The sequence below is a fragment of the Ceratotherium simum genome, chromosome 4, assembly GCF_057802395.1.
Source record: "Ceratotherium simum simum isolate JZ-2026a chromosome 4, ASM5780239v1, whole genome shotgun sequence".
NCBI lineage: Eukaryota > Metazoa > Chordata > Mammalia > Perissodactyla > Rhinocerotidae > Ceratotherium > Ceratotherium simum.
Window position 1 is genome coordinate 69,323,850 of NC_141903.1, and position 26,434 is coordinate 69,350,283.

The 26,434-nt window shown below is 37.1% G+C and overlaps 1 protein-coding gene across 2 annotated transcripts in view; it reads right to left on the bottom strand.

The window, feature by feature from the left end:
• FAM174A (family with sequence similarity 174 member A) overlaps positions 1-23,462 on the bottom strand; it is a 35,514-nt gene extending 12,052 nt beyond the window's left edge. Inside the window, exons 1-2 of one of the 2 annotated variants that reach the window (XM_014796973.2) lie at positions 22,841-23,458; positions 2,638-2,772 (exon numbers count right to left, since the gene is read on the bottom strand). In XM_014796973.2, the coding sequence (XP_014652459.1) occupies positions 2,638-2,772; positions 22,841-23,280 (575 nt within the window). In that variant the 5' untranslated portion in view covers positions 23,281-23,458. Of the gene's footprint in view, positions 1-2,633; positions 2,773-22,840 lie in introns of those variants that run through there. The other variant, XM_004420344.3, reaches the window with a different exon arrangement.
• Positions 23,463-26,434: the final 2,972 nt, after the last annotated feature.

The following is a 26,434-nucleotide window of genomic DNA, read 5'->3' on the forward strand; positions in this document are numbered from 1 at the left end:
CGCCCGGGATCCGAACCCGGGCCCCAGTAGCGCGCACACTTAACCACTAAGCCACGGGGCCGGCCCTGTACTATTTTCATTCTTGTAACTTCTCTGAAGATTTGAAATTATTCCCCACCAAAAAGTTTTTTTTTTAAAGTAATGCATGAACATACTCTCTTTGCTGGAAGAAAAAAATCAAACAACATAGAAGGATATAGAAGGAAAAGTGAAAATGAAAATGAACTGTCAATCTCCCAATCTTACCTTTTCCCCACTAGAAGCTAAGCTTCACAAAGTCAGGACTTTTTTTTTTTCCTTTTCTGTTTTGTTGCTCTAAGGTGTCCCAAGCACCTAGACCAGTGCCTGGCACTAAAGAGTTGCTATATAAATAGCTGCTACATCATTCATTTATTGGATGAATGAATGAATGAATAGGTAAGCACAGTTAACAATTTGCTGTTCTCCTTATATTATCTAGACATATCTATATTAAAGTTTTTTTTAAGTAAATGCTGTCATACTACTAAAAACTCAAGAAGATTTCATTATCAATTATCATGGATAATTATCATCATCACTACCCCTGAAATTTACTTCTCCATTATTATTACGATTTCTCCCTTCATTACTCTCCAAACACAATGCCTAAATCTTGTTCATATAATACCTTTCAAAGCCTCTAGAATAATTTACTCCTCTCTACTTTTCTTATCATCACTCTAGTACAGGCCACCCCATGTACTTGCACCATCTAGCTGGTCTTCTTCCTGATCATCTTACTTCTTATCTTACTCTTCTCCAATCCATGCACAGTAATCTTCAAAAAACAACTTGGATTATGTTCTCTCTGTCTTAAATTTTTCCAAGCGGCTTTTCGTAACATGTAGAATAATTTCAAACTGATTAATATGGATCAGGATCTGCTTTCTGATTTCTTTGTTCTACCTTACCCATCACTCTTACTTTTGCATTCAAAGCTCAAAAATCATTCATTCACTCATTCATTTATTCTCACGTATATTAATATAGCATCTATTTAACTTTTTTAATTCCTTGAATATTCTACACTCTCTTTTGCCTCTGGTACTTTGTGCCTGCTGTTCTCTCTCCAACCTGCCCCTATATCCACCTTTCATTTTGCTAATTTCTACTCATTTTTCAGGTCTCAATTTACATATCACTTCTAGAAGGTTTTCTGGACCATTAGTTTTTGGTTAAGTGTTTTATGTCCCCGCTATAAGTTCTCACATCACCCTATACTTATTCTTTCTCTGTTTATATAACGCTGATTAATGTCTCGTTCCCTAATGGAACGCAAAATTCATGAAAAGTGGGGCATAAGAGAGGGATGCATATTGAAGAAAGGTCTGTGATGAGGCAGGATATAGAATAAAAGATAGCTACAGCTAATTATATGTCATGGAAATTGTCCCCTTCTTTATGCCCCTCCTACCTTCCCTAGTTCTGTCCCTCTTCATCTCTCCTGGGCCACCTTCCCCACTACCACAAGAAGTATCACTCTACAACACAAATCTGATTATCTAATTCCATACACTCTAGACAAATGGTATCAATAGGTCTCCAACAACAGAAGGGTAATAAACTTCTTAACATATTACAAAACTCTGTATCTCCCTCAAAAAACTTGCACATCCCTGTATCCTCTCAACCTTGCACGTGTAAATACACATGCACACACAACGTTCCAGGCTGCGTTCTAGACATTTTTTGCTGCTTGCATTCCCTAAAGAAACATCATCGTTCACAACTACTAAACTTTGAGTAGTTGCTTCTGCCTATAACGCCTGTGTCTTTAGTCAAGCACATTTGAAATAGATTAACTGGGGTTCAAATTCAGCTCTTCTTTGGAAACAATCCTGACTTCCTAAGCTAACAACTTCTTTTTTTGTCTTCCCTTTCTGCGTATGTACAGAAGAGGTGCCTCATACCCATTTAGCTTTTTAAAATACTACAAATACTATACTTGTTAAATACTATAAAAGCTTTTCAGAAAATAATAATTATATAAAAAGTGATACTTATTATTATATTTTTATTTATATGTTTACTACTTATTAATATTTTAATATTAATATTATAAATGATATTTATATAATTATAAAAGTGAGAAAGGTCTTAACTTAAAAGTGAGAATAGATTTGAGAGTAGACATTATAACTACACTATTAGAACATAGACCATTAGTCCCACAATTTTGACAGAGAGCACTGTTTACAAATAGAATAACCCAGACTAAAATCAAAATATCTTCAGAATGCAAAAAGAAAATAAAGTTTACTAAGATTTCTCTCTCTCTCTCACATACACACACACACACACACACACACACACACATACACACACACACACAGGTAATGCATCTCACCAGTATGCAGCAGTTAACAGGACAAGGCTCTGCAAAGAGATCTACAATAAAGATTTCTTTTTGGGATGGTATTCTATTATTTATGTCTATTTTAGCAAAGCAATGTGAATGTGAGCTATTGGTTGGGTAGCGCAAAGAACTTTATTAAACAGAATTGAATAAAATCTGTTAGGATAAAAACTGTTTAAATGAAATTCTACTATATTTTTTCAATTTACTTATCACGGACTTGCCTCCTGATTCATGGAATTAAACTGCTCAACACTTACCTTCGAGGATGATTGGCATCAAACAATGTGTTATCATCATCCTCATCATCTTGTTCTAAAGGTGTCAATTCCATGTTTTCTATGTTAGTGTCCAAAACTCCGTATCTCCTAGTCTTTCGGTTTCTTCTTCTCATCCTATTAAATAGAACAATTAATGAATAAAAAAATTATTTGAATATGGTATAGATGATCCTTATTTTATATTTATTTGTAAATTAAAAATAAGTTATCCCCATTTCTGACACAGGAGGCACTCAATATCAGAATGGCTATATTTCAGAAAAGCAACTGATTTACCACCTGTGATTGTTTATGAAACAAAACCTACTCCTACATGTTTGTGAGCCATCACCATTTCTTTTGTCTGACATACTGTCTTCTCTCTTTCAGCTTATGGTGTTGACAGATAATCCTTTAAGCCTTAGTTCAGGTACTATATTTTTACTGAAGCCTTCTATTCCAGCCTTTTCCCCACCTCCTCCATGCCTTCTTACCACTGTGCATGATGAGGTATTTTCTTCCCCACTACGAAACTCTATGTATATACGTACTCAACTTCTAACCAGGTAGCTTACAATCCTGGCTGCCCATCAGAATCACCTAGGATATTTTTAAAAGCTCCACACTCAGGCCAAATCTCCACACAATTAAATCAGAATTTCCAGGGATAGGACCTAAGCATCAACATTTTGTTAAAGTTCTACAACTGATTCCAACGTGCTGAAAACCACTATCCTAGATCACTGGTTCTTGAAATATGGTTCCCTGGATCAGAAGAATCACAATCATCTAGGAATTCATTAGAAACCTAAATCCTCATGCCCACCCAGACCTACTGAATAAGAAACTTTGAACATGAAGCCCAGAAACCCCCATTTCAACAAACATTCCTTGTGAGTTTGATGCATGCTAAAGTTTGAGAACCACTGCTCTAGTTTGAGAACCACTGCTCTAGAAGAATGAAAATATTTCAGGGTGCTAAACATTAATTATTATCTGTATATATATGAAAGGGTCTCATGATTTAGAACCCTATACTCTGCTTCTCAAATAACTTTTCCTTTTCCTTCAAATTATTTACCTCAACTTGCATTTTTATTTGCTTATCTATATGGTTGTTTGAGTGCTTATTTGCCTCTCTCTCCCACTAAGTTCCACGAGGGCTGCAACCATGCCTGTCTTCTTCACCACTGTATTACTACTTTGTAACAGTGTCCGACTGATTAAGATGCTCCTTAAATATTTGTTCAGGGTCTGAGTAATACCATATTCTAGCTCAGTGATCCAAATCTCACCCTGCAATCAATGCCTAAGTCACCTCCAATGCAACAACCTCAACTCCACCCATAGGAAAATGTTTTACACATATTTTTAAGCTCTATAGGAGCTTAAAAACAAAACAGAACAGGGGCCGCCCCCATGGGATAGCGGTTAAGTGCATGCGCTCCGCTGCTGGCGGCCCAGGTTCGGATCCCGGGCGCGCACCGACGCACGGCTTGTCAGGTCATACTGTGGCGGCGTCCCACATAAAGTGGAGGAAGATAGGCATGGATGTGAGCTCAGGGCCAGTCTTCCTCAGCAAAAAGAGGAGGACTGGCAGATATTAGCTCAGGGCTGATCTTCCTCACAAAAAAAACACAAAAAAACAGAACATATTTCAGCAAATAATAACAAATAAGTTTACTTAAATTCTGATTCACTCTGTTTGACATAATAAGAAATACACATAATGTGGTAAGAAATACTATGACTACAGCACCAACTATAAAGAGCAATACAAGCCTCTGCAAACATGACAGTGGGGACCCCTGGGAGACACACTGTCCTACACATACGTACATACATACAATACATACATACAATACACACACTCAAGAAATATTTGAGTCTCACTAAGTGTCAGGCATTGTGCTAGTTTCTGGGTGTAAAGTACCCAGTTTCAGTGATCAAAATTTAGAAAATATTACTAAGCCAGGAAAAAAATCAAGATAATTTCTACTAATCACTGCCTATAGATCTATCTATATGCCCACCCAAACGTGCTGGAACAGCAAACAGAGGTTTAAGTACAGTATTTAAAACTACAGATGTAACTAATGTAAAAGTTAATACTAATATCAGAACTAGCAAAAATGAGGTAGACTGGCAGCAGTATGAAATATAAGCTGGTCTTTTTTATATAGTGAGAAACTAAATATGTTTAGGTTGCTAAATTAACATATATATGTGTGCATGTTTTTATGTGTGTGCATTCACACACACACACAAATGTACTCACACACACATGTAGACCAGAGGTCTAAACTTTTTCTGGAAAGGAACAGATAAATATTTTAGATTCTGTAGATCACATATGGTCTCTGTCACATATTCATCTTAACTTTTTTTTTTTGTTTTGATTTTTTACAACCATTTAAAAATGTAAAAAAAAAACATTCTTGGCTCACAGGCCTTAAAAAAACAGGTCAGTGGATGGGATCTGGCCTATGGGCCACATTTTGCCAATCTCTGATTTAGACCTATGAAAGAATTCACAGAAAAACTAGGAACAGAAATGACAAAAGTATTGATTCTGGAAGTAGGAATAGAAAGTACAGGGAGTCATAGTTCACTACTGATCCTTATGAACCACATTTGCATGCACTCCTTTGATTTAAAAAAGTGAATACACAAGTGAATACACTTGGTAGCATAAGTTAAGGATATTCAGAGTTACAATTTCTCCTCTTCCCTTTTGCCAGTCTGTTGCTCAGTTTTCTAAACCATATGGCTTTCCAAACATTCTGGCATTTTCAATTAACAAAGAAGAAATTAATGCTATGTGAAATTATTTTTGGAAATAGACCAGATTCTTCCAGGTCATATATTGTATATCAAATAGTCAATATGCTAATAACCTGGTCATTGCCAGTCACAGGATACCTTGGCAAGTCTGTAAAAACAGAATGATACGAACATGGAAATTCAGGGCATTTGAAGTTTATCTCAGCTGACACTCCTCTACTCCCAAGGTTTTCATTATATCTTGAATGAATTCCCAATCTTTCAATGAGTAGTTAAACTAATCTGACTAATAATGCTATTTTCTTTATCCGCATATAGTGTAAACATTTGACTGCATTGGTGTGAGCACTTTGTTATTTATCCTAGCTTATATTGTCCTTTAATCATGTATATAAATACTATCTTCCAAACATGAATCCAAACTCTCTAAAAACGAGAACCTATTTCATATACAGAGAAAGTGCATTGTTAGGCACCAAAAAAATTGGGGAATGCAGTTTAATTTAAATGAATTTAGTATTTTAGTAAATGTTACTAATTTATATAAGAATAAGTCAAATAAAAAACTGTATACTGTTAAATTGAATTTAAATTTGAAATGCAATTTCCCCAAAAACGTCTTCCCTAAGTCCAAAGATATATAGCCAGTGATGGCTACATGTCTGTGACAGCTATATAGCCATAAAAACATCAAATATAATAAAACATATACATATATCCATATGCAGTGATTTTTCTCAGGAAACACCAAAAACACTTGTAAAGCTTTAAAATTATTGGGCTGATTCAATGAACCATCTACCTAAAACTAACAAATACTAGGTGTAAAATATAATACATATAAAAATACACTGAAATTTTAAGTAAAAAGACTACTTTTGTCTTTTAATATGCAGGGTACATTATTTTTAAACAAAAGAGTAAAGGAGGCTTTAAAATTCATGTGATTTTAACTGCTATGGTTCTTTTCCTACAAATGAATGTTTTTATTAAGCTTATGACACCCAAACTTGTCTGTGTGTTGATAATTACAAAAATAATTACAGATACACACACTTTTCTACTAGACATAGTAAATGCATATTGCAATCTTTTTTTTTAATGTTTTTTTTTTTTAATTTTAATTTTATTTATTTGTTTTTCCCCCAAAGCCCCAGTAGATAGTTGTATGTCATCGTTGCACATCCTTCTAGTTGCTGCATGTGGGACTCGGCCTCAGCATGGCCGGAGAAGCGGTGCGTCGGGGCGTGCCCGGGATCCGAACCCAGGCCGCCAGCAGCAGAGCACACGCACTTAACCGCTAAGCCACGGGGCCAGCCCCATATTGCAATCTTAAAACAAATTTTGTTGGCTCTCAGTTAACAAAAAAAAAAAATAAGCACTTTATCTATAAATGGGTAGAGAGGGAAATACGGAAGCCTAAGAGGGCAAAAGAAAACAGCTATATGGTTTACTACATTGAATTACATTCACTCATCACGTGGCACGCACAGGTAAATGATCTTGATCACATCCCTTCTAGGTATTCAAGTTATTATTCAAACAGCTGTCTAATATAGATGCAGATTCCTCAATGATCCATTATACTCAGGTTGGTAAGAATATGTTTAAATAACACGTAAAAACTACAGTAGAAAAATAAAACTAAACTACTAAGTAAGCCTGATAAAATTTTATATAAAAATGTATGATGCCACATAAAATAAACACAACAGAGTAAAACTGCATTTCATTTCACTACTCTATGAAAGGGAGAAAACTGATCAATGTAACTTGCTGTACCTATCTGATTTTATTCTTTTTGTTTTCTTTTAACTGAATGCCTATAGAGTATTATTAAGTATGAAATAAAATGAGTAATATTATTCCTTAATTTCTTCTATAGCACATTTAAAACTAAACTGAGGAATATATTATTTACTGTATACTTTAGATACATACACTCCCCTATATGATTAGACATAATGAGAAAGCAAAGTAAAGCTTAATAAATAAATGCACAACTACTGATACAGAATTTTTTATCTTGACTATTTTGGGTAAAAAAAGTGAATTAGGGACCAAGAATGATTTTGAAACTAATTATTTTGCCATTGTAATATAACAAATAAAAATTAATGAGCCACAATTTTAGCTCTCTATGATTTTCATTATTTTCATTAAGAAATCCAACCCAATTGGATATATAATTTATTGTGAAAATTCTTTTATCTGACATCTCTCTCATCTTTATCCCCCATTCCCAAAAACCAATCCATCAGTTGTCATTCCAAGTTCTTCAAGAATCAGACACCAATAAGAGCTAAGAGTATGTTATGGGTTGGATTGTGTCTGCCCCCCAAATTCCTATGTAGAAATTCTAACCCCTAGTTCCTCAGAAGGTGACCTTATTTGAAGATAAGGTCTTCACAGAGTCAATCAAGTTAAAAAGAAGTCATTAGAGTAGGCCCTATTCCAATACGACTGGTGTTCTCATAAAAAGATCAAATTTGGAGACAGACACACATACAAAGAGAATACCAGGTGAACAAGAAGATGACCATCTACAAGCCAAGGAGAGAAACCTGGAACACAACCTTCCTTATATTAGCCTGCTTGGGCTGCTATAACAAAATATCATAGATTTGGTGGCTTAAACAACAGAAATTTATTTATCACCGTTCTGGAGGCCAGCAAGGTAGATTTCATTCTGAGGTTTCTTCTCCTGGCTTGTAGGCAGCTGCCATTTCACTGTGTACTAACATGACCTTTTCTTTGTGTGTGCAGTGAGAGAGAGCTGTAGTGTTGCTTCCCTTCTTTGTAAGGGCTCCAGAATTATTGGATGAGGACCCTACCCTTATGACCTCATTTAACCTTTATCATCTTCTCACGGGCCCTATCTTCAAATACAGTCACATATGAATTTGGGGAGGACATAAATACTTAGTCCAGAACATTCCCTCATAGCCCTCAGAAGGAACCAACCCTGCCAATACCTTAATTTTGAATGTCTAGCTTCTAAAACTGTAAGGCAACAAATTTTTGTTGTTTAAGTCACCCAGTGTGTGGTGCTTTGTTATAGCAGCCCTGGTAAACTAATACAGAGTGCAGGAGACGTATTAGGGGAAAGGCCTCTGAAGGATAAAGAGGGAGGGAGCAGGAGAAGATAAGGAGATCCTACAGAGGGTGATGCAGGTCTGACATGTGTGAAAGAGAGTAGAAAGGAAGGATGATTGGGTAGGAAGAGCAGTAGAATGCAATGCAATTCTAAGAAAGTTTTGACCAAGCCAATGGGATGCCCTCAAGCAAAGGTTCCCATTAGAGGAGGGAGTCCTCTGTCAGTCAGGATGGCTGAGTTTGGCCACACTCAGTAATTGGCTGGGAACATGCCTAGGAATCATGGCCCTCACATGGATGCTGTGATGGATCCAAAGCTGTGGCAGCTGGACGCTGTCAGTCAACTATGTTTCCCACAGCATGGTCTCTTAAAGGGAGGTCTGATCAGTGTACCTCCATGTCTGCCACAATCACAAAGTCCTATTGATTCTACTTCCTGAGAATCACTAAAGTTCACTTATAGTGCTCACCACTGCTATCATCAATTGCCTTGACTATTAAAATAGCTTTGTAACTGTCTACCACTATCTACCCTGGTCACCCACTGACCTCTCCTCCATCCTCTAAAACCTCCAATGCTTTCCTGCTGCTCAGCATTAAGTAATGATTCCGCAATATGGCCTCCAAAGTTCAACACAAGATAGCTCATACCTATCTCTTTAGCCTCACCTTCCTCTTCACCCAACATTCTACTTCCTTTTTCTGCACTCCAGACACAAAGCCTTCTCTCATTCCTTTATAATGGCCATGGTTTCTCTGTCGCTAGCCTCACACTCTTCCCCACCCACCACAATATTGCCGTGTTAGTGCCTATTCATCTTTCAGCTCCAGCTCAAGTATCACTTCCTTAGGAAAGCCTTCCGAAATCTACCTAGCTAGGTTCCAAACAGGTATTATTGGCTCCCATAGCACCCATGTAAATCTTCTTTAAAGTATTTATCAACGATGTACTTGTATAGTAACTTGTGTAACTATTCGTCTTCCCTAATAAGCTACTGGTTTCATGGGAGCAGGAAAAAGATCTGTTCTTGTGCACCACTATATCTATAGCACGCAGGGACTGGTATAAAGCAGATATCTGCCTAATATCTGTTAAATAAATTAATTAACTGAAATGTATGGATTCACAATATATCTTACATTTTCTCTGTATAACAAAGATACCTATAATTTTATATATGAAGCATCACCTCTAGGATAAGAGAAGCCTGAAAGAACATCATTTCCAGAAACATACCGTAGCAAAACCTAGGGGAGCTAGCCAATTTTTAAATCATAATATGGATAATAGCTTTCTGGCTCAGGAAAAAAAAAGTACTAGAACAATTAAACATATTAAACACACACTCACTCCAGGACCTCTAAGAGACTCATTTAGGATGTTCTGGGTAAAGCTTAGGTAACTCTCATATGCTACCCAAGTCAGAGCCACCAATACTCAGCTTGCATCCTGTGCTGAGGAGTTTCATTTTCATCTTGTGGGTATGTGAATTTGCCATATTATAGCATGCAGTTATCCTTCATTTACTCTCTAAATAATTGAAGTTGATCCTTTCAAAAGCCAAACTGACTTTCTGTTTTTCTTCTTTCAAATTCTCAGCATTCTAATGGAACCACACCCAATGCTAGAGATACCGCTGCCTTATCATACAGGATTAAATTTAGAGTTAATTCTACCTTTTGATCTCTCAGGATCATCCTGATTATTCAACTTTGATGTAAAGCAATGGTGCTCTCAGGAGCTACTGACCCTATATTGAAGTTCTCGGACTACTGTGCTTTTGAATTCTTTCGGCTTCTTTTCATAATTATTCTCGGGTCCTCTCTATTGGCCTATCCGTTACCAAGCTCTGTCACCATCACAACCTTGACCAAGTGCAGCACTAAAGAGAAGATTCCCCCAAAAAGGTATCCTGTCACTGCTCATCTCCAGTAAAAGTTCACTGCTACACACAAAAGTTAAAAAAGAAGAGATCAAATGCATGTTCATCTATGTTTAGGATATTTGTAATGTTGCTTTCTCTGATAGACCCCTTTTCTCATCCAGCTCCCTGCAATTCAGTACAATCAGTTCTTGGATTTGTCTCCTATTTGATGGTATTTTGGTGGAGAGGCCCAGGTGAAGTAAATCCTAAGTAAATGTCATATAGCTTAGCTATGAAGTATCCTATATGAAAGTGCATAGCACATAGCTCCCTTGTCATCTCTCCTCTCTGTCTTTACATGGATCTCCGTGTTTTCTTTTATACCCTAAAGCTTGAGATGTGAGGCTCAATAATTCTTTTGACCTCCACTTCTCAGACTTCAGCATGGGTTTATTTCTCTACCAACTTTAAAGTCCTATTTACAACCCAGCAACCCAAGACTCATTCCACCTCGCCTCTGACTGGCTCTATGACCAACCCCTCCAGCAGATTTCTCTTACAATCTCCCCAGCTCCCACCCCATCTCTAGCTTTGTCAGACCTACCCTCTTATTGATTATAGTTTCTGAGGTCAGATAGCACACAGAGTATGGTGTGGGGGAGGTATTAGAAAATATATTATAGTAAAACCCCCAAAATATATTACAAAGGATCTCTAGATATAGAAAATTACTAATAATAGTTAGTATTTACCGAGTGTGCATGTATGTCAGGAAGCAGTTTACAAGCATTACCTGATATAATCCTCACAACAATCCTGTGAGTACCCTCATTTTATACATAGAGAGGCAGAGCTTGGAAAAAATTAAATTTGAGACAGTAAATGGTAGAGCTAGGATTCAAATACAAGCAACTCGACTCCCAAGCCTGGGTTCTTAAACATTAAGCTATATTGTCTCCCTAACGAATCAAAGTAATTTTAACTAAGGTCACAAAATTAGTTACCCAGTCTTCTGATCCCCAATACAATGATCTTACATTATAACAGATTGGATATATTGTTTGAGTGAACTGTATTTTCTCGTTCATCCTTTTGTGGTAAAAATTAATAACTTGGTAGCTACGTGCATTAACATGTACTTTCATGTTCTAGTTAGGCCATCTCTTAGTGTTGATCACAGTAGCAGAATCTGCTTTTTGTTTATCTAAAAGGAAACCCTCTTCTTCTGCTTTAACAGAACCATGATTTTGTTTAGAGAGCAACTGGGCCCAGCTCTAAGAGATACATAATGATCAAAAAAATCGGTGTAAACCAATCACGAAAACATAATTTTCCTTTTGCCAGTCACTGACTAGGGCTGAGCAGATGAAGCAGTTCAGGCAAATGAGACAGAAGGGGATGACTCTGGTAATGGGGTTTCTGATAAAGATTTTTCTCCCTGATAAAAAAAGAACATAGGAAAAGAAGGCCTCTTTTCAGGCCTCCTTCCCTCTTTCCTGTTTGAGACACTATTGTGTGAGAACACAATCCTTAAAGGTGAGGCAGTCACCCTATGAAGACAAGGATAGAAAAGCCAGAATTCTTGATAGTCTCACCAAGACACTGAACCAAGCCTGAGCCTGCTCATATTCACGATAAGTAAACAACAACAACAATTTCCTTATGTTAGTCACTTTTAATTGAATATTCTATTACTTATAGGTAAAAACCTCCTAATTGATAAAGGCTCTTAACATTTTAACTTCTGAGTTAGGTTGCCAATCTTCCATCATTCAGATGTATATTTCCTTCTGATTCTCTTCTTAAGAATCTTTCAGGCATGTTCTACTAGCAACACTTCACTCTGAATAACTTTTTAATCACATTTTTTTCTTAGTAGTTTTCAATAAAAAAATCACAGTGCCACAAAAAAGCCCACTAACTTTTCCTAGTTTCATTCTGCACTGGTTTTTCCAGCTTAGCTCAGCAGTCCCATCTCCATCTAGATCATCACATCCTTTTCACTTTTTTCTCTCCTCAGAGATTCAGCAACCCAAATTCATGAACATGACTGTTTTTAAACTGGTGTCCTCAGAGTCCCAGGTTTCAGTAGAAGTGTGGCCAATCAGTGCAGTGCTGCTTTTAGCTAGTTTACATACTGGGGCCCTACCACTAAGCCAGGGCTGTCAATCTCTAGATTGGATTGTGACCTATGATGTGGCCTGGTCTAAACCAATCAGATAAACCAATCAGAATGTCTGCTTTAGGAAGTTGATGGAGAAAACAAAGGCACATATATGCAAACACAAACATGAGGCAGTTTGAAGGGGTGATGGAAGAAAAGGATTCATGAAGATACTCCAAGGCATAGCAAAGGAAATGATGGGTCATAGCAGACCTAAATTATAAGAAAGTAAAACGTAGGAGAAGCCAGAAGCTATGAAGTAGGAAAATATATACATTGTGAATAAGTAAGCCAGTTAAGATCAAGAAGAAAAAAGGACAGGCAATTAAACAGTAAATACATTTTGTTAATTTATATAGCAGCATTACTTTTTCAAGAGCCGGGATAGTTTTGCAATCGGTATAGATGTGCATCCATTATAATGTGTATAATATATAAGAAAGCATCAGGAAATCATGCAGACCAAACTAACTGCAAAAACTTTATTTACTTGCTTATTATTTTCAGTATCAATAAGAATTTGTTCTACTATTCTGTAAAACGCAAATTCATCCCAATGAAAGAGTAAAAATATAATCAATCACTTCAAGAACTCACTGAGCAATACAGAAAGAATGCCAAAAGCAGAATTCAGACTCTGAGTTCTGCAGGAGCTTGGACACTATCCAGCTGTATGACCTTTGGTGTATCACTTCACATGACAGACATTCCTAGTGTTCGCCAAATCTGGAACACATCCACACACAGAGACTCACTTCCCAGCTCTTCACACAGCTAGGCTCGTTTCTAGGCTGAGGCAGTCAAAAACCCTGTGCCCCTTAGTCTCTCTTACCAAGTTCTCACAACTGTGGAGGGCTTATGTTGAAATGGCAAAACCATAAGATTAAGGCTAGCCAAACTGCTGAGTTACCACATGGAGGACAGCTGTCCTGGAGGACAGTCCAAGCCTGCCGCTGAATTTTCATAAGAGAGAAATAAACTTTTATTACTTCAAACCATCGAGATTGAGATTGTTTGCTACCTCAGCATAATCTATATTGCCCTAGTTAAAATACTTTTCTTCTCATATCAGTTCTGATATCTGTAAAATCATCTATTTACCTCAGAGGTGAGGAAAACGTAAGATAATGTTTATCAAAAAACTTTATAAAAACTCTGTATAAGTCTATGTAAATTCAAGGTGTGTCTAATATGCCTAATGAAAGAGAAAATAATGTATAAATGATAACATAAGGTTATAATTACTCAAAATATAACATGTTCCTAACTTGAATTAATGTTCTACAGACTTCAGTAATAAAAGAAAGTTAAAACTAAAACTATCATATTAACTGGGAGAGTAGGGGCTTATATAGAATATTACACATGTACACATATATATGTAAATTAACAGTACAGAAAGGTAAACTTTTTTTAATCTTTTGTCATATTATTGAGAAGACTGGTGAATAATAAAATTACAATATAAACTAAAGTCAAACCACAGTACATTTGAACACTTTTACTTTAGAAAACACAATTTGGCTACATAGAAGAAATAATATTACATGCCAATCAAAATCTCATAAGAAGACTCAATATCTTCATGTTATTCTAAGAATCATTAAATCTATGCTTTTTTTTTAATAGAAAAAAAGAGTATTAAAGAAAACAGCAATAAATATCTCTCAAAAGTAACTGAGGAAAACCTAAATGATTTCATAAGATTTTAATTACTATAAGATTCCCAATTTATGACTGAAGTATTTTTCATGCTATGTTCTATATTATACTGAACAATGCAACTTACCAATATATCTTTCAACCCAATTTCAACCTTTTACTGTATTTCTCATATTTGAGAAAAGACAGAGTATAAGTAATTTTAAAAATATAGATTTAACAGTATCTTTACCAAAATTAAAATTAAAGACAAATGTTGTAATATAGAAGAGAAATACCAATATGGGCAATGGAGCTCATGACAAAAGAACTCAAGAACTTTGAAGAGTAGGAGAAGCAGAGGTGATATTCAAGATATTTAGCTATTTAACAACTGCAAGACATAAGGATCAACTAATCAAAATACACACTAGCTGTAACAACTGGTCCAGGTATACTGGTGGAGTGTACTGGTATATACCATCCTGATATTAGTACTGAACCTTCCTAATTCACATTTGTTGACTATTTTATTTTCAGAAAAACTCTATAATAACTAACCAGATGCATCTCAACCCACTTTCTCCTTTTTGTTCCAAATCCAACCTCCCTCAAATTACCAGCGAATGCATCTCCTGGTTGCCCTCTATTACAATTTATCCTGATTATTGCAGTTATCTTAGATAGACACTAACAAATAATTTGCATATTATCTTGGGTAAATACATGCAAATAATTTATGCATTTTAAATAACTCCAGTTGACTTTTCTGCACAGCCACAGATCATGAGTTCCACAGCTTTTCAAGTATGGAGAGTATTTGAAATGAGTTAAAATGATTAGATTACTACAGAATTAATGTTAATACCTCTCTCACAGCTACCTCATATTTCTAATCTTCATTTCCATGCTTTGCTTTAGTTTCCATACATCCTTCCTTTTTCTTCCTGTTATTTATTCAGGAAACATTTGAATATCTACTATTTTCCAAAAAGCCCTAAGGAACAAATAATGTAGAAAAGGAGACAGACAAGGAAACTATTACAGTTCACTAGAAATAATGTCATAATACAAGTGCTATGGCCTGAATGTTTGTGTCCCTCCAAAATTCACATTGAAACCTAACCCTCAAGGTGATGGTATCAGAAGGTAGGGCCTCTGGGAGGTGAGTAGGTCAAGAGGGCAGAGCTCTCATAAATAGGATTAGGGCCCTTATAAAAGAGGCTTGAGAAAGCTCCCTTGTCCTCCCACCATGTGAGGGTACAGCTAGAAGGCACTGTCTATGAACCAGAAAGAGAGCTCTCACCAGACACCAAATTTGCCATCTGCCGGTACCATGATCTTGGACTCCCAGCCTCCAGAAATGTGAGAAATAAATTTCTATTGTTTATAAGCCACCCAGTCTATGGTACTTTTGTTATAGCAGCCTAAACAGACTAAGACAACAGGTATTCACAGGAGGTCTGGGATCACAGAGGTTTTCTGGTACAGTTGATGTTTTATTTTTATCTTCAAAGACAACTAGGAGTTAGATAAAAGAAAGAAGAATGTATGCAATCCCTCTGCTTGAAAAAACGCACTCCATAAAAATATGGCATGCTTGAGGCTAGAACACAAGATATATACAGAAACGATGAAAAAGAGTCGGATTGAGGAGGACCTTAAATGCTAAGCTAAGGAGTATAAACCTTATCTCATCAGATGCCATAGAATAACACAGCCCAATAAAACTTTCTGAAATGGTAGAAATATTCTATATTGCGCTGTCCAATACAGTAGCCACCAGACTGTGATTTTCTAGCTCTTGAAATGTGACTAGTGCATCTAACAAACTGGATTTTAATTTTATTTAATTTAAATTTACTTAAATTTTTAAAAAGCCACATGTAGGTAGTAGCCACCATATTGGACAGCCATAAAGGATTATAAGCACACACAGAGCATGACCAGATAGATATTTCTAAAGCAACACTAGTTGTTCAGTATGGAAGGCAGATTGAAAGAAAGACATATCTGGAGCAGAGAAACAAGTTAAAATGAGACCAACAGTAGCCAAATGATGTAAGCCTAAACTAACGTGATGTCACTGGAGCACACAAAGTGGTAATGTAATCAAAAATATTTAGAAATTGAAAATGGATGATTGGATGTAGACGGTAAGCAAAAGGGAGAGACTTGAGGTAGCTCAGGTTTCTAGTTTGAGAAACTGTACATATGTTGATGCCATTTACCTTTAGAGAGCAATGCAGGGAGTTTGGGGATAAAAATGATGGTTTAAAGCTTAAACTTTATGACTTTGAATCAGCTATCCTGTAAGAAGTTCGCTGGCTATACAAGATGGAAACTCAGAAGGCAATTAACAGCTTAGAGGTAATTAAAGAAGTTTGTACTTTGGATGCCTCACTCAGAGAACATGTACAGTCAAAGCACAAAAAGTTAAGGAAAAGGCCCAGAGAAAATTGAAATTTAGGAGGTGAAAGTCATTCTCTTTCACAAACATTTAATAAATGCCTTCTATCTTGCAGGAACTGGGCAGGGTCTTTAGGGACCAAAGAGGAATAAGACACAGGCCCTGCTCTCTAGCAGGTTACAGTTATAGAAGAATCCCAATAGTAGGAAGAGTCTATGGAGAAAAAGAAGTTCGTGGAGAAGATGAGGTAAGAAGAAAATCATAAAAGTTAAGAAAAAAATCAGAATCCAAAGTAAGAAATAACACATTGATTGCTACAGGAAAGAGAGGTAAATGTCCATAAAATTGAGATGATGTGGTTATTAACTATGCCCTGCAAGGGCAATTTTAGAGTGGTGGAAGTAGAAACCAGACTGACAAGCAGAGGAGGGAATGAAACATGTGTAATAGGGACATTTCAGTGGAGGATATCTCTCCTCTCCTGCCCATGCTATTCCTACCACATGGGCTTTATTTAGATTCTCTCTATATCTTCTCAAGGACCTTTCTTTCCTTTAATTCAGTATTTCTTTTTCTACTGGCTCTTTCCCTACTACTGACATTTGAATATACTCGGATATTCTGTTCTTAAATGGACATTCCTCTTTCTCCCAACCAATATTTCTCCCTGACTGCACATCTAAGATTAAGACTGATCACTTTGTAGTGTATACAGACATCAAATTATAATGCTGTACAGCTGAAAATTGTATGTTATATACCAATTTTACCTCAATAAAAAATATATTAACAGTGAAAAAAAAAAAAAAAAAAGACTGACCAAAAAATAACCAAAGAGAAAAGGCCAAATGAAAAGTGGATTCAGTTACAGGGAAAGTTCTTAGATCACTCATGTTGATTAGAGATAAAGATTTCAGTCTTCTATGCAAATATAACAGTTTTTGCCATATTAAATGACTTTCCAAATAGCCTTATCTATGGGAATGAGATTCCCAAGCAGCCTCCTCTGACTAACTTGATCTCTTGCCACCATATTCCTCAAAGTTCAATCTATTACTACAAAAAGCAATGGCATTCCTCCATTAGCATCTTGAGGAAAAATATGACATCTTAGTTATCTTTGAAGTCTCAATACCCAGAACAGTCTGAATGACAGAAGTGTTACTAAAATTGATCACGAACTGATTTGACTGAATTTAAAGCTGGCTCATATGATAACTTGTCCACAGGGAGGACTTTTCCCATCTTGAGCACTGCTAATCTCATCACAGGGCCAAGCACTGGCACACAGTAGGTGCTTGATAGTGTTTACTGAATAAATGGCAGTAAATACATAAATGTTACATAGTCAAAGTATTCCCTGTTTTTGCCTAAACTGAATGATTCTATTGATGTCTTATGATTTTACAAGTAGTGCTGAAAATGTCTTCTGGGAGAAAAAGAAAATAAATTTCTTAACTGAGTTTCTTCTTAAGCAACCAGATGGGAAAGCTATCATTAACTTCGCACATTCATAATCCAATAATGACTTGCTCCAGGAGGAGCTGAGGTAGAAATACGTATGATCAGATTAACAGAAGTTGCTTTAAAATATCACCACTGACTACATCTAAGACATCAAGAAAATTTTTGGATGAGGAAAGGGAGGTAGGAGGATGAGGTAGAATACTAAATTATTTCAGCTTGGCACAGACTTAATGATCAATAAATGCTAAGGTTGACTCACTTTTTAAAAGTGAAATTTGGGGCATTTAATATTCACAAAAACCATTACGTTTTAAACAGAAAAGCACTGTGCACATAATATCCATTTGGTTTTTCTCCATAGCCATCCTTAAGTGCAATATCACTTTAAATTGGTTACTTTAAATAATCACAGGAAGCAGCATCGTGGTTAGGTATGTTGAGAAAGTTCAGACAGGGCTGGGTTTCAATGCAGTTCTGCCAAGTCCTAGATATGTGTGCCCTTGGACAAGTTATTTAACTATACTCAGCCTTAATTTCTTCACCTGTACAAGAATAGCATCACCTACTCTGAAGGTTTTTGCAAGAATTAAATTGGAAAATGCATGTAAAGTATGCGGCATTGTATCTGACAAATGAGCAATTAATAAATGATATTATAATGGTAAAACCTCAAAAATAATGTTTAAGTTACATAGTAAGTTTCCTTCTTTTAATGAAACCTAATTTTGTGTCTTAGCTTATAGGTGTGGTAATCATTAAAATTAAATTAATATCAGGTATTTACTACACACTAAGTATTAGTAGGATCTGCTTTTTAATACCTTTTCAGAGCATTTTGTACATTCTTTATTATCTATGAGATTGTTTGATTAATGTCTCTCTGATCCTCCAGTCTGTAAGTGCCATGGAAGCAGAAATATCTATTTCTTTCACAACTGTTCCCCAGTGCCCAGTTCTGAGCAGCTGGATAAATACTCACTACCTGAACAGAGGCTAGCATACTAAATTCCATGCTCATCTCCACCATATAAAATAGCTTTCTATCTCCACTTACAGGAGTCTTAAACTGGAAAGGTTAAATGACTTGCTAAACATCACAGAGGAAAAAAGTGTCAGGGTTGGAATCTAAGCCTTGGTCTCCTTCCAATACATCATACTGAATACAAAATGAAAAAGCAGCAATGCTACAGTATGAAAAAAGAAATAATTCTCCACTTTTAAGGGCAAGGACCATTATTCACAAAGTTATACCAGAAATTGCTTTTGTATAATCAACATACATGCTAAAAAATAACAATGATTTTATAGAGTAATTTTTTTTTCTTGCTGTATAGATTTTACTGTGAGAAGAATGCCCTAGAGAGAGGAAGGAAATCTAAGTCTTAATTGAGATCTTCACACTTTGTTCTATCAGTAAGTAGCAATTAGCTCTAAATTTCCAAATCTTCACCACCTACCTACACAGCAATATAAAGAATTAACTAAGAACACTCATTCATTAGGCAGCTACTTATTCAGTGCCTACCATATGCTGTACATAAAGTTTAGCACTGGGGATACAGTAGAGAATAAGACAGACAATGAGTCTCTTCTCACAGAGATAAGGTATTTTTAGGAAGCCTATTCTGTTCCTACTGTGTTCCTTGTATACATTTTTCAATTTCTACAGAGAATCGAATTGTTCTTTGGAATATTTCCAGGCTCAAAGTGGAAGTTATTTCTAGTCACATATTCATTATAACTGAATTAGATTGAAACAAAACAATTTGGAAGTTTCATGGCGGTCAAGTATTTTACAGGTAAAATATTCTGTGTTACCTCATATCAGTCAATAAAATGATGATTTTAGCCCATTCTTCCCCCTTGGCACAAATAACTGATGTTGGTATGCTGTCACACATACTTTGGAAGTGGGGGGCCAAAACGGGCATTCACCAAAATGAATGGTTTTCATCCCATAATCTGGAAGCAAAAAGTATGAATTCTGAACATTGCCCAGCATTGTTAGCATCAATCAACCTTTGACCTCAGGTAGCCAACTAAATCTAGGACTTCGACTAAATAGATGTACCAGACACGGGTTAAAGATGCAGTTTTTGTTAGCCATAGTTCAGAATTTGGCTGTTAACACACAACACATTAGTGAGTCATCCACTAGAAACAGACTGAAAGGACTGTACCCTTCCAAGCTTTATAGAAATGAAGATAAAATCAATGGCATAAACATTTATATGTAACATTATAAATAAGGTGGAAGCAAAATGAAAAAGGATCTTCCCAAAAGTGTTATCATCAGACCTATAATTTAAACGTATAAAAAAACATAATACTCAGGGTACTCTAGATCTATATAGGAATACACAGACAGCATTAAATACCAATTATATAGTGAGAAAAATACTTTCTGCTTCAATTTTCTTCTAATCTTTCTATCAAGAAGCAAGTCTCAGTTTGATGGTAATGTCTTTAACAGCTCACAAACATTTTCTAACTTCCCCTTTAACAGAAAGTGGGCCTAGATTTGCTAGCTTTTGTGAACCAATAGTATCTAGCTCAAATAATATTGTTTACACCAGTGGTTCTCAAATATTTTGGTCTTGGGATTCCTTTACATTCTTAAAAATTATTCAGGACCCCAAAAAGTTTATATTTATGTGGATTATATATATTAATACTTAATGTGTTAATTAAACCTAAGAAAATTTTAAAATATTTATCACTTGATTTAAAATATTAATAAATCCATTATATGTTAACATAACTTTTGTATGGAAAATACATTGTCAAAAGGAAAACAAAAAAAGGTGAAAAATGGCATTGAGTTAGATTTTTTCAAATCCTTTTAATGTATGGCTTAAACAGATAGAACTAGATGGAAAATAGAAAGAAACAGAAAACAGCAAGATTTCCATATTTGGTTCTGCATTCAATCATTTGCAATGTGTTGTTTGGTTGAAGGATATGAAGACAATCCAGGTTCACACAGACATGAACCTGGAAAAATAAGGAGCATTTTAATAGCCCTTTCAGATACTAGTGTTTATTCCTTTTTGATACGACACCAGAACTCAACAAGAGGTAGTCTCTTAAAAGTTAGTTGCAATATAGAATTCAAAACTTTATCAATGAACTTCTTGTACCCAATAAGCTTGTAAGAGAATGTATTATTCTGAAAACAGTTTTGATCTTGCAGATCCCTTGAAGAGGTCTCAGAGAACCTTCCACACTCCCAGGGTTCCCTGGACCACATGTCTAGAACCAGTGGCTTACACTGTACTTTTTCAATCAGCTATGTAAGCAAGGGATGTTATTTTCCATTCACAAAATAATAAACAGATTTGTTTAAAAGGAATTTTTTAGCTTAAATAATACATTTAAAGAAATATACGAAATAATAGAGGGTAGGTAGTTATGGGAAAAAAATGTGAAATAGTTTGGAAAACAACAAACAGTGCATTCGTGCAAATCTACCCTCTACTCTATTTTATAGAGGAGGAAACTACCTAGACAGTCGTCCCTCAGCTCTTCTTTTGGCTAGCTCCTTCTACAAGCAACATCTTAGCTCTGTATGTCAGCTCTTCAGAGAAGTGGTCCCCAATTAACTAGCTTAAAGAGGCTTTATTATAGATTTTTCCAAATCAATCTGATTACATGGTTGGAATATTTTAACATCATGATTGATGTCATAAAAAAAGTTTACTTCAGTAACAAAGGAATGTATCAAATGGAGATTACTGATAACCACAACAAATATCACTAAGTGGATTATGTAATTCCTTTTCTACTTGATAAGACATTAAGGGGAATGGAAAAATAAGTGGCAACCATCTGCTTTTATTCATAACCTGGTACTTACAACATAATGACCCAGTTTACTTCTTCAAAAGGTTGATCAGAGGTCAGGACACAGATATCTTGTTAACGGGAAAAAAAATTCAAAGTAAACAGTGGATTGTACAATCATACATTATCATTAGACCCCATGGGACACCAGATAAATCACTTTAACTTTCTGAGTCAATTTCCTTAGATGTAAAGTGAAAAGTGTCATTTAAGTCATCATATCTGTTCCAAATCTGAAATTTAAATAACTCCATGATCTAGTATTCTGTAGTAAGAACAGACTCAAAAACCTATTCTGTAAATTTAAACTTCTGAATGTTAGAATTATTTACAGATGAACTCATTTTAGAAAGTTTTTTTTTGTATGTGAAATATCAAATTCATCCATGTATTACTTCAAATTTTTGTAAATTTAAAGTTAGATATAGTTTTGTTAGGCTATTAAACATTTGCTCCAATATTAAAACTGGATATTTACGACTTTTTTTCCTTTGCTGCATAGGTATCAGTTTTCCATTTTATCATGCAACTGATACCACTTTGCATTGAAACACTTTGTGCCATGCAAAATGAATGCTAAATGTTTCTGATTAACGGGGACTCTGTCATAGATTGAACTATACAAAACTGTCACTTTTCGAGGTCAAAAACGGTGGAATGTAGGAAACTTCTTATGGCACAACCTAATTACTTAGGTGGCAGAAACAAGGCCAATACTAAGAAACTGCTAGTAAGAAAAAACTTTCCCAAATCTCTCCCAGAGGTACCACAGACTTTTAAGACAGTCATCTTTGCAGTCTCACTCAGGCAGGCACCTCTGATACTGGAGGCAGGAATGGGGCAACTATGCCGGGTCACAAAAATCTGCCTTGCTAAGTCACCAGGCAGCCCATCTCAGGCCTGCGGGGTAGGCTGATCGAGGCTTCGCCTCACCTGACCGTCCTGACGACGAAGTACACCAGCACCGCGCCGCTCACCACCATCAAAACGGTCAGGGCCCGCTGGGTCATGGGCTTATCGCCGGGGTTGGGGCTCACAGCGAGGCCGCCACCCACTGAGCCTTCTTCCCCCGCCTTCCCTCCTTGATCGTTCGCCGCAAGCCCCGCCCCGGGGCTGCTGCCATTGCCGCCCTCAGCGCCCTTCGGCCCCGCGGCTTCGGCCGGAGCGCGGCCCGGTGAGTGGGCGGCGGTGGGGCCGGGCGGCAGAGGCTGCAGGGTCCGCGACCCACGGTCCGGAGGCCTGGTGTTCGGCGCGGCCTCGGCCGCCTGCAGCAGCACCGCCAAGGGCCCTCTGAACCCTGGCAGTAGTAGCAGCAGCAGGAGGGCGGAGGCCAGGAGGCGGCTGAGGCAGCAGCTGCAGTGCGGGGCCTCCATCGTCCCCGACCGCCCTCTCACCACACGGGAGCCGCCGGGCCCGCCGCCCTGGCTCCAGGAGGGATCATGGGCGCAGTGGAGAACGAGGAAGAGATGACCAAATCGTGGGGTGAGGCTCGGCCGCGGCAGGTGGCAGAGGCGGCAGCGGCGACAGCTGCTGCGAGAACCGGAAGTTCGTACATCTCAGCAGCCACTGCTACTACGGACGCCCTGGGTTGCTAACATGTAGAGGCAGGCGCGTTCAGTGACGTCAGGCGCGCACGACCGTCTGCGCACGCGCCCTGCCGGAAGGCGTGCGCAGAGGTCTGCGGATGGGTCACGAGTAAGAATGTAAACAAGGGATTGTGTAAAGTGTGCAGCAACTCTTTGCATGAGGGAACCATGAGGAATTGGAAGCTCATAATTTCAGTTCCTTGGTACAAAACTGCAGAAACACGGCTAATCATTGATGAAGACAGGCTTGGCATTTCCCTCAGCTAGGGTACAAATTTTAGACAGGTCTCTTCCTGCCTCTATCTAGGTCCCTGACCTCCCTTTCCTCAGAGCATTTACTTTAGAAACCTTGTAATTGTAAATTCATTCTCTGCCCTTTTGAGATATAAATCTTTTTAAAAGCTCTTGCCAGTTTTACAACCCAGGACCCGTCTTTCTTAAGGACCTGGAGCCATCCTTTTGAAATACAATCCACAAAGAAGATAGCACCCCTATCTCATTCTCTGTGGAAGTGTAGGAGCCTAACTTAGGCAGACGCCGTGTTCCAAACTGTAACACTACCTCTTGTCACGAAGCTACGAGAAAAAGTTAAGTTTTCCTTTGGGTAAGTTCAGTTAGTAAACATAGGTAGCCTATGATGCTCCCTACCCTAGGTCTTAAAATTTCTCCGGCTCTTTGTTTCTTTCTGGGGAGTTGAGTTCCGACACGGTTCTGGCCTCTCTCCTCTATTGTGATATTCTTAAACATTAAAGTGTTCCTTGCCTGTTTAACTTTGACATCAGTAGCATGGAACTTTGGTTTGAGCAGATACTAACAGACAAAAAACCCACCTGATCAGAAACCGAAGTTAATATTTGTTCTTTTAAAAAAACTTATTCGACAAATTGTCTAGAGTTTCTACTCCTTGCTTAGCCCAGTGCTAAATTATGAGTATTGAATAGTAGACAAATAAGATGTGATCCTTGTTCTCATACCACTTAGGTTCAAATGGAGATGATAAACAATTGTACTCGTTCTGAATTCTGAAGTGTGTTACAAATGACAAGTACAGGATCTACAGCAAAAATTATGTAAAGGACTATTGTAGGTAGGGTGGATGGGATAGTGCCTTTTAGCTGCTTGGGGGTAACAGAGTAATGCAGTTGCTCCTGCCTGGTAGAATTGCAGGGACTAGGCATCTCAATGCTGACTTCCAGTGTGAGGAAGACCATTGGTGACACACCCTAATTTTAGCTTCCAACCTGGCATTTATCAGTAATAAATTGGCTCTTTGGGTTTCATATCTCCCGTATTCACAACCTTGTTCAGAGCTATACGTGGAAGAGGCCGGGTATTTAATGCCGCTCCCCATCACCCCTCAAAAAAGTCCAATATTCAACACGTTGAAAAACAAAAAAGTGCATGGTCTTTCTTTACAATATCTCATTTTACCCTTTGTGTTCCTCATCTTGATTATCGGTATTAATTCATTATTCTTCCACATGCTCAGGCATAAAATCTTGGAGGCATCCTTTACACTTGGCTTCCTGTGTGCAGAAGTCCTTGCCAGTAACTGGGACATGCCAAGTGCTCAGTAATTCTGAGTAGCGGAGTCAAACTATCATTCCAAAAGATTGGAGCATATCATGTTCTAATGTTTCTCCAGATGTCACTCCCAGCCACCTGAATTAGAATCAGAAATAGGATTTTTTAAAAATGCAGGTTCTAGGTTCTTAGCCGGAATTTTTGGGAGTGGTGATGTGGACTATGTATGCATTTTTATTAAGCTCTCAGAGTGATTTTCATTTACACTAAAGGTTAAAAATCTCTTTCCCTCACCACCTGTATCCATATGTTGTCAAATCTTCTCCACTTCCCTAATGTCTTTTTCATAAATCAACTCTTTTCTGTTCCTTGCTTCTGACAAGGAATCATTTTTATGTTGCTAGGGCTGTACACTAGGCTGCATGGCCCCCAGCTCTTTCTACCTTCAATTAAACTCTATATGTTACTGCCAGGGTAAACTTTCAAGCTCAGATCTCTCTTAAAATAACAAACAACAAACAAATAGATTTTTTTCCAGAGATTTTCAGTCCTCAACAACACTGATCTGAAGCAGGCAAAGCACCTGCAAATTATTGTATTCTTTGCAGAATACCATATTATTCATAAAGTGTCATAAAACAATATTTTCAACTCCATCACAGGAAGTAGAAGCAAGTTTCCTGGAAGAAAATATTGTATTTTGCTTGTGTAATATGAAATGACAATTTGGGGCACATGTGTCTATTTAAAAGACAAGTTGTCAAACTAAGTATAATTGATGTTTCTGAATTTTTTGATTAATAATACTACTACTTGTTCTTTTACTTGTTTTCAGTTGGCTTGCAAACAAGTTGTGCCAAGTGCTAGAGATTTAAAAAGAGGGGAGAAAAATTCTTAGAACAGGAAATTTATATCAATTTACTTATTTTTTTATTTTTATTTATTTTTATTTTTTGTTTATTGCAGTAACATTGGCTTATAACATTGTATAAATTTCAGGTGTACACCATTATACTTCTATTTCTGCATAGATTACATCAAGTTCACCACGCAAATACTAATTACAACCCATCACCACACGCATGTGCCGAATTATCCCTTTCACCCTCCTCCCTCCCGCCTTCCCCTCTGGTAACCACCAATCCAATCTCTGTCTCTATGTGTTTGTTTATTGTTGTTATTATCTACTACTTAACGAAGGAAATCATATGGTATTCTCCCTCTGACTTATTTCACTTTGCATAATACCCTCAATGTCCATCCATGTTGTCACAAATGGCTGGATTTCATCGTTTCTTATGGCTGAGTAGTATTCCATTGTGTATATATACCACATCTTCTTTATCCATTTGTCCCTTGATGGGCACTTAGTTTGCTTCCAAGTCTTGGCTGTTGTGAATAACGCTGCAATGAACAC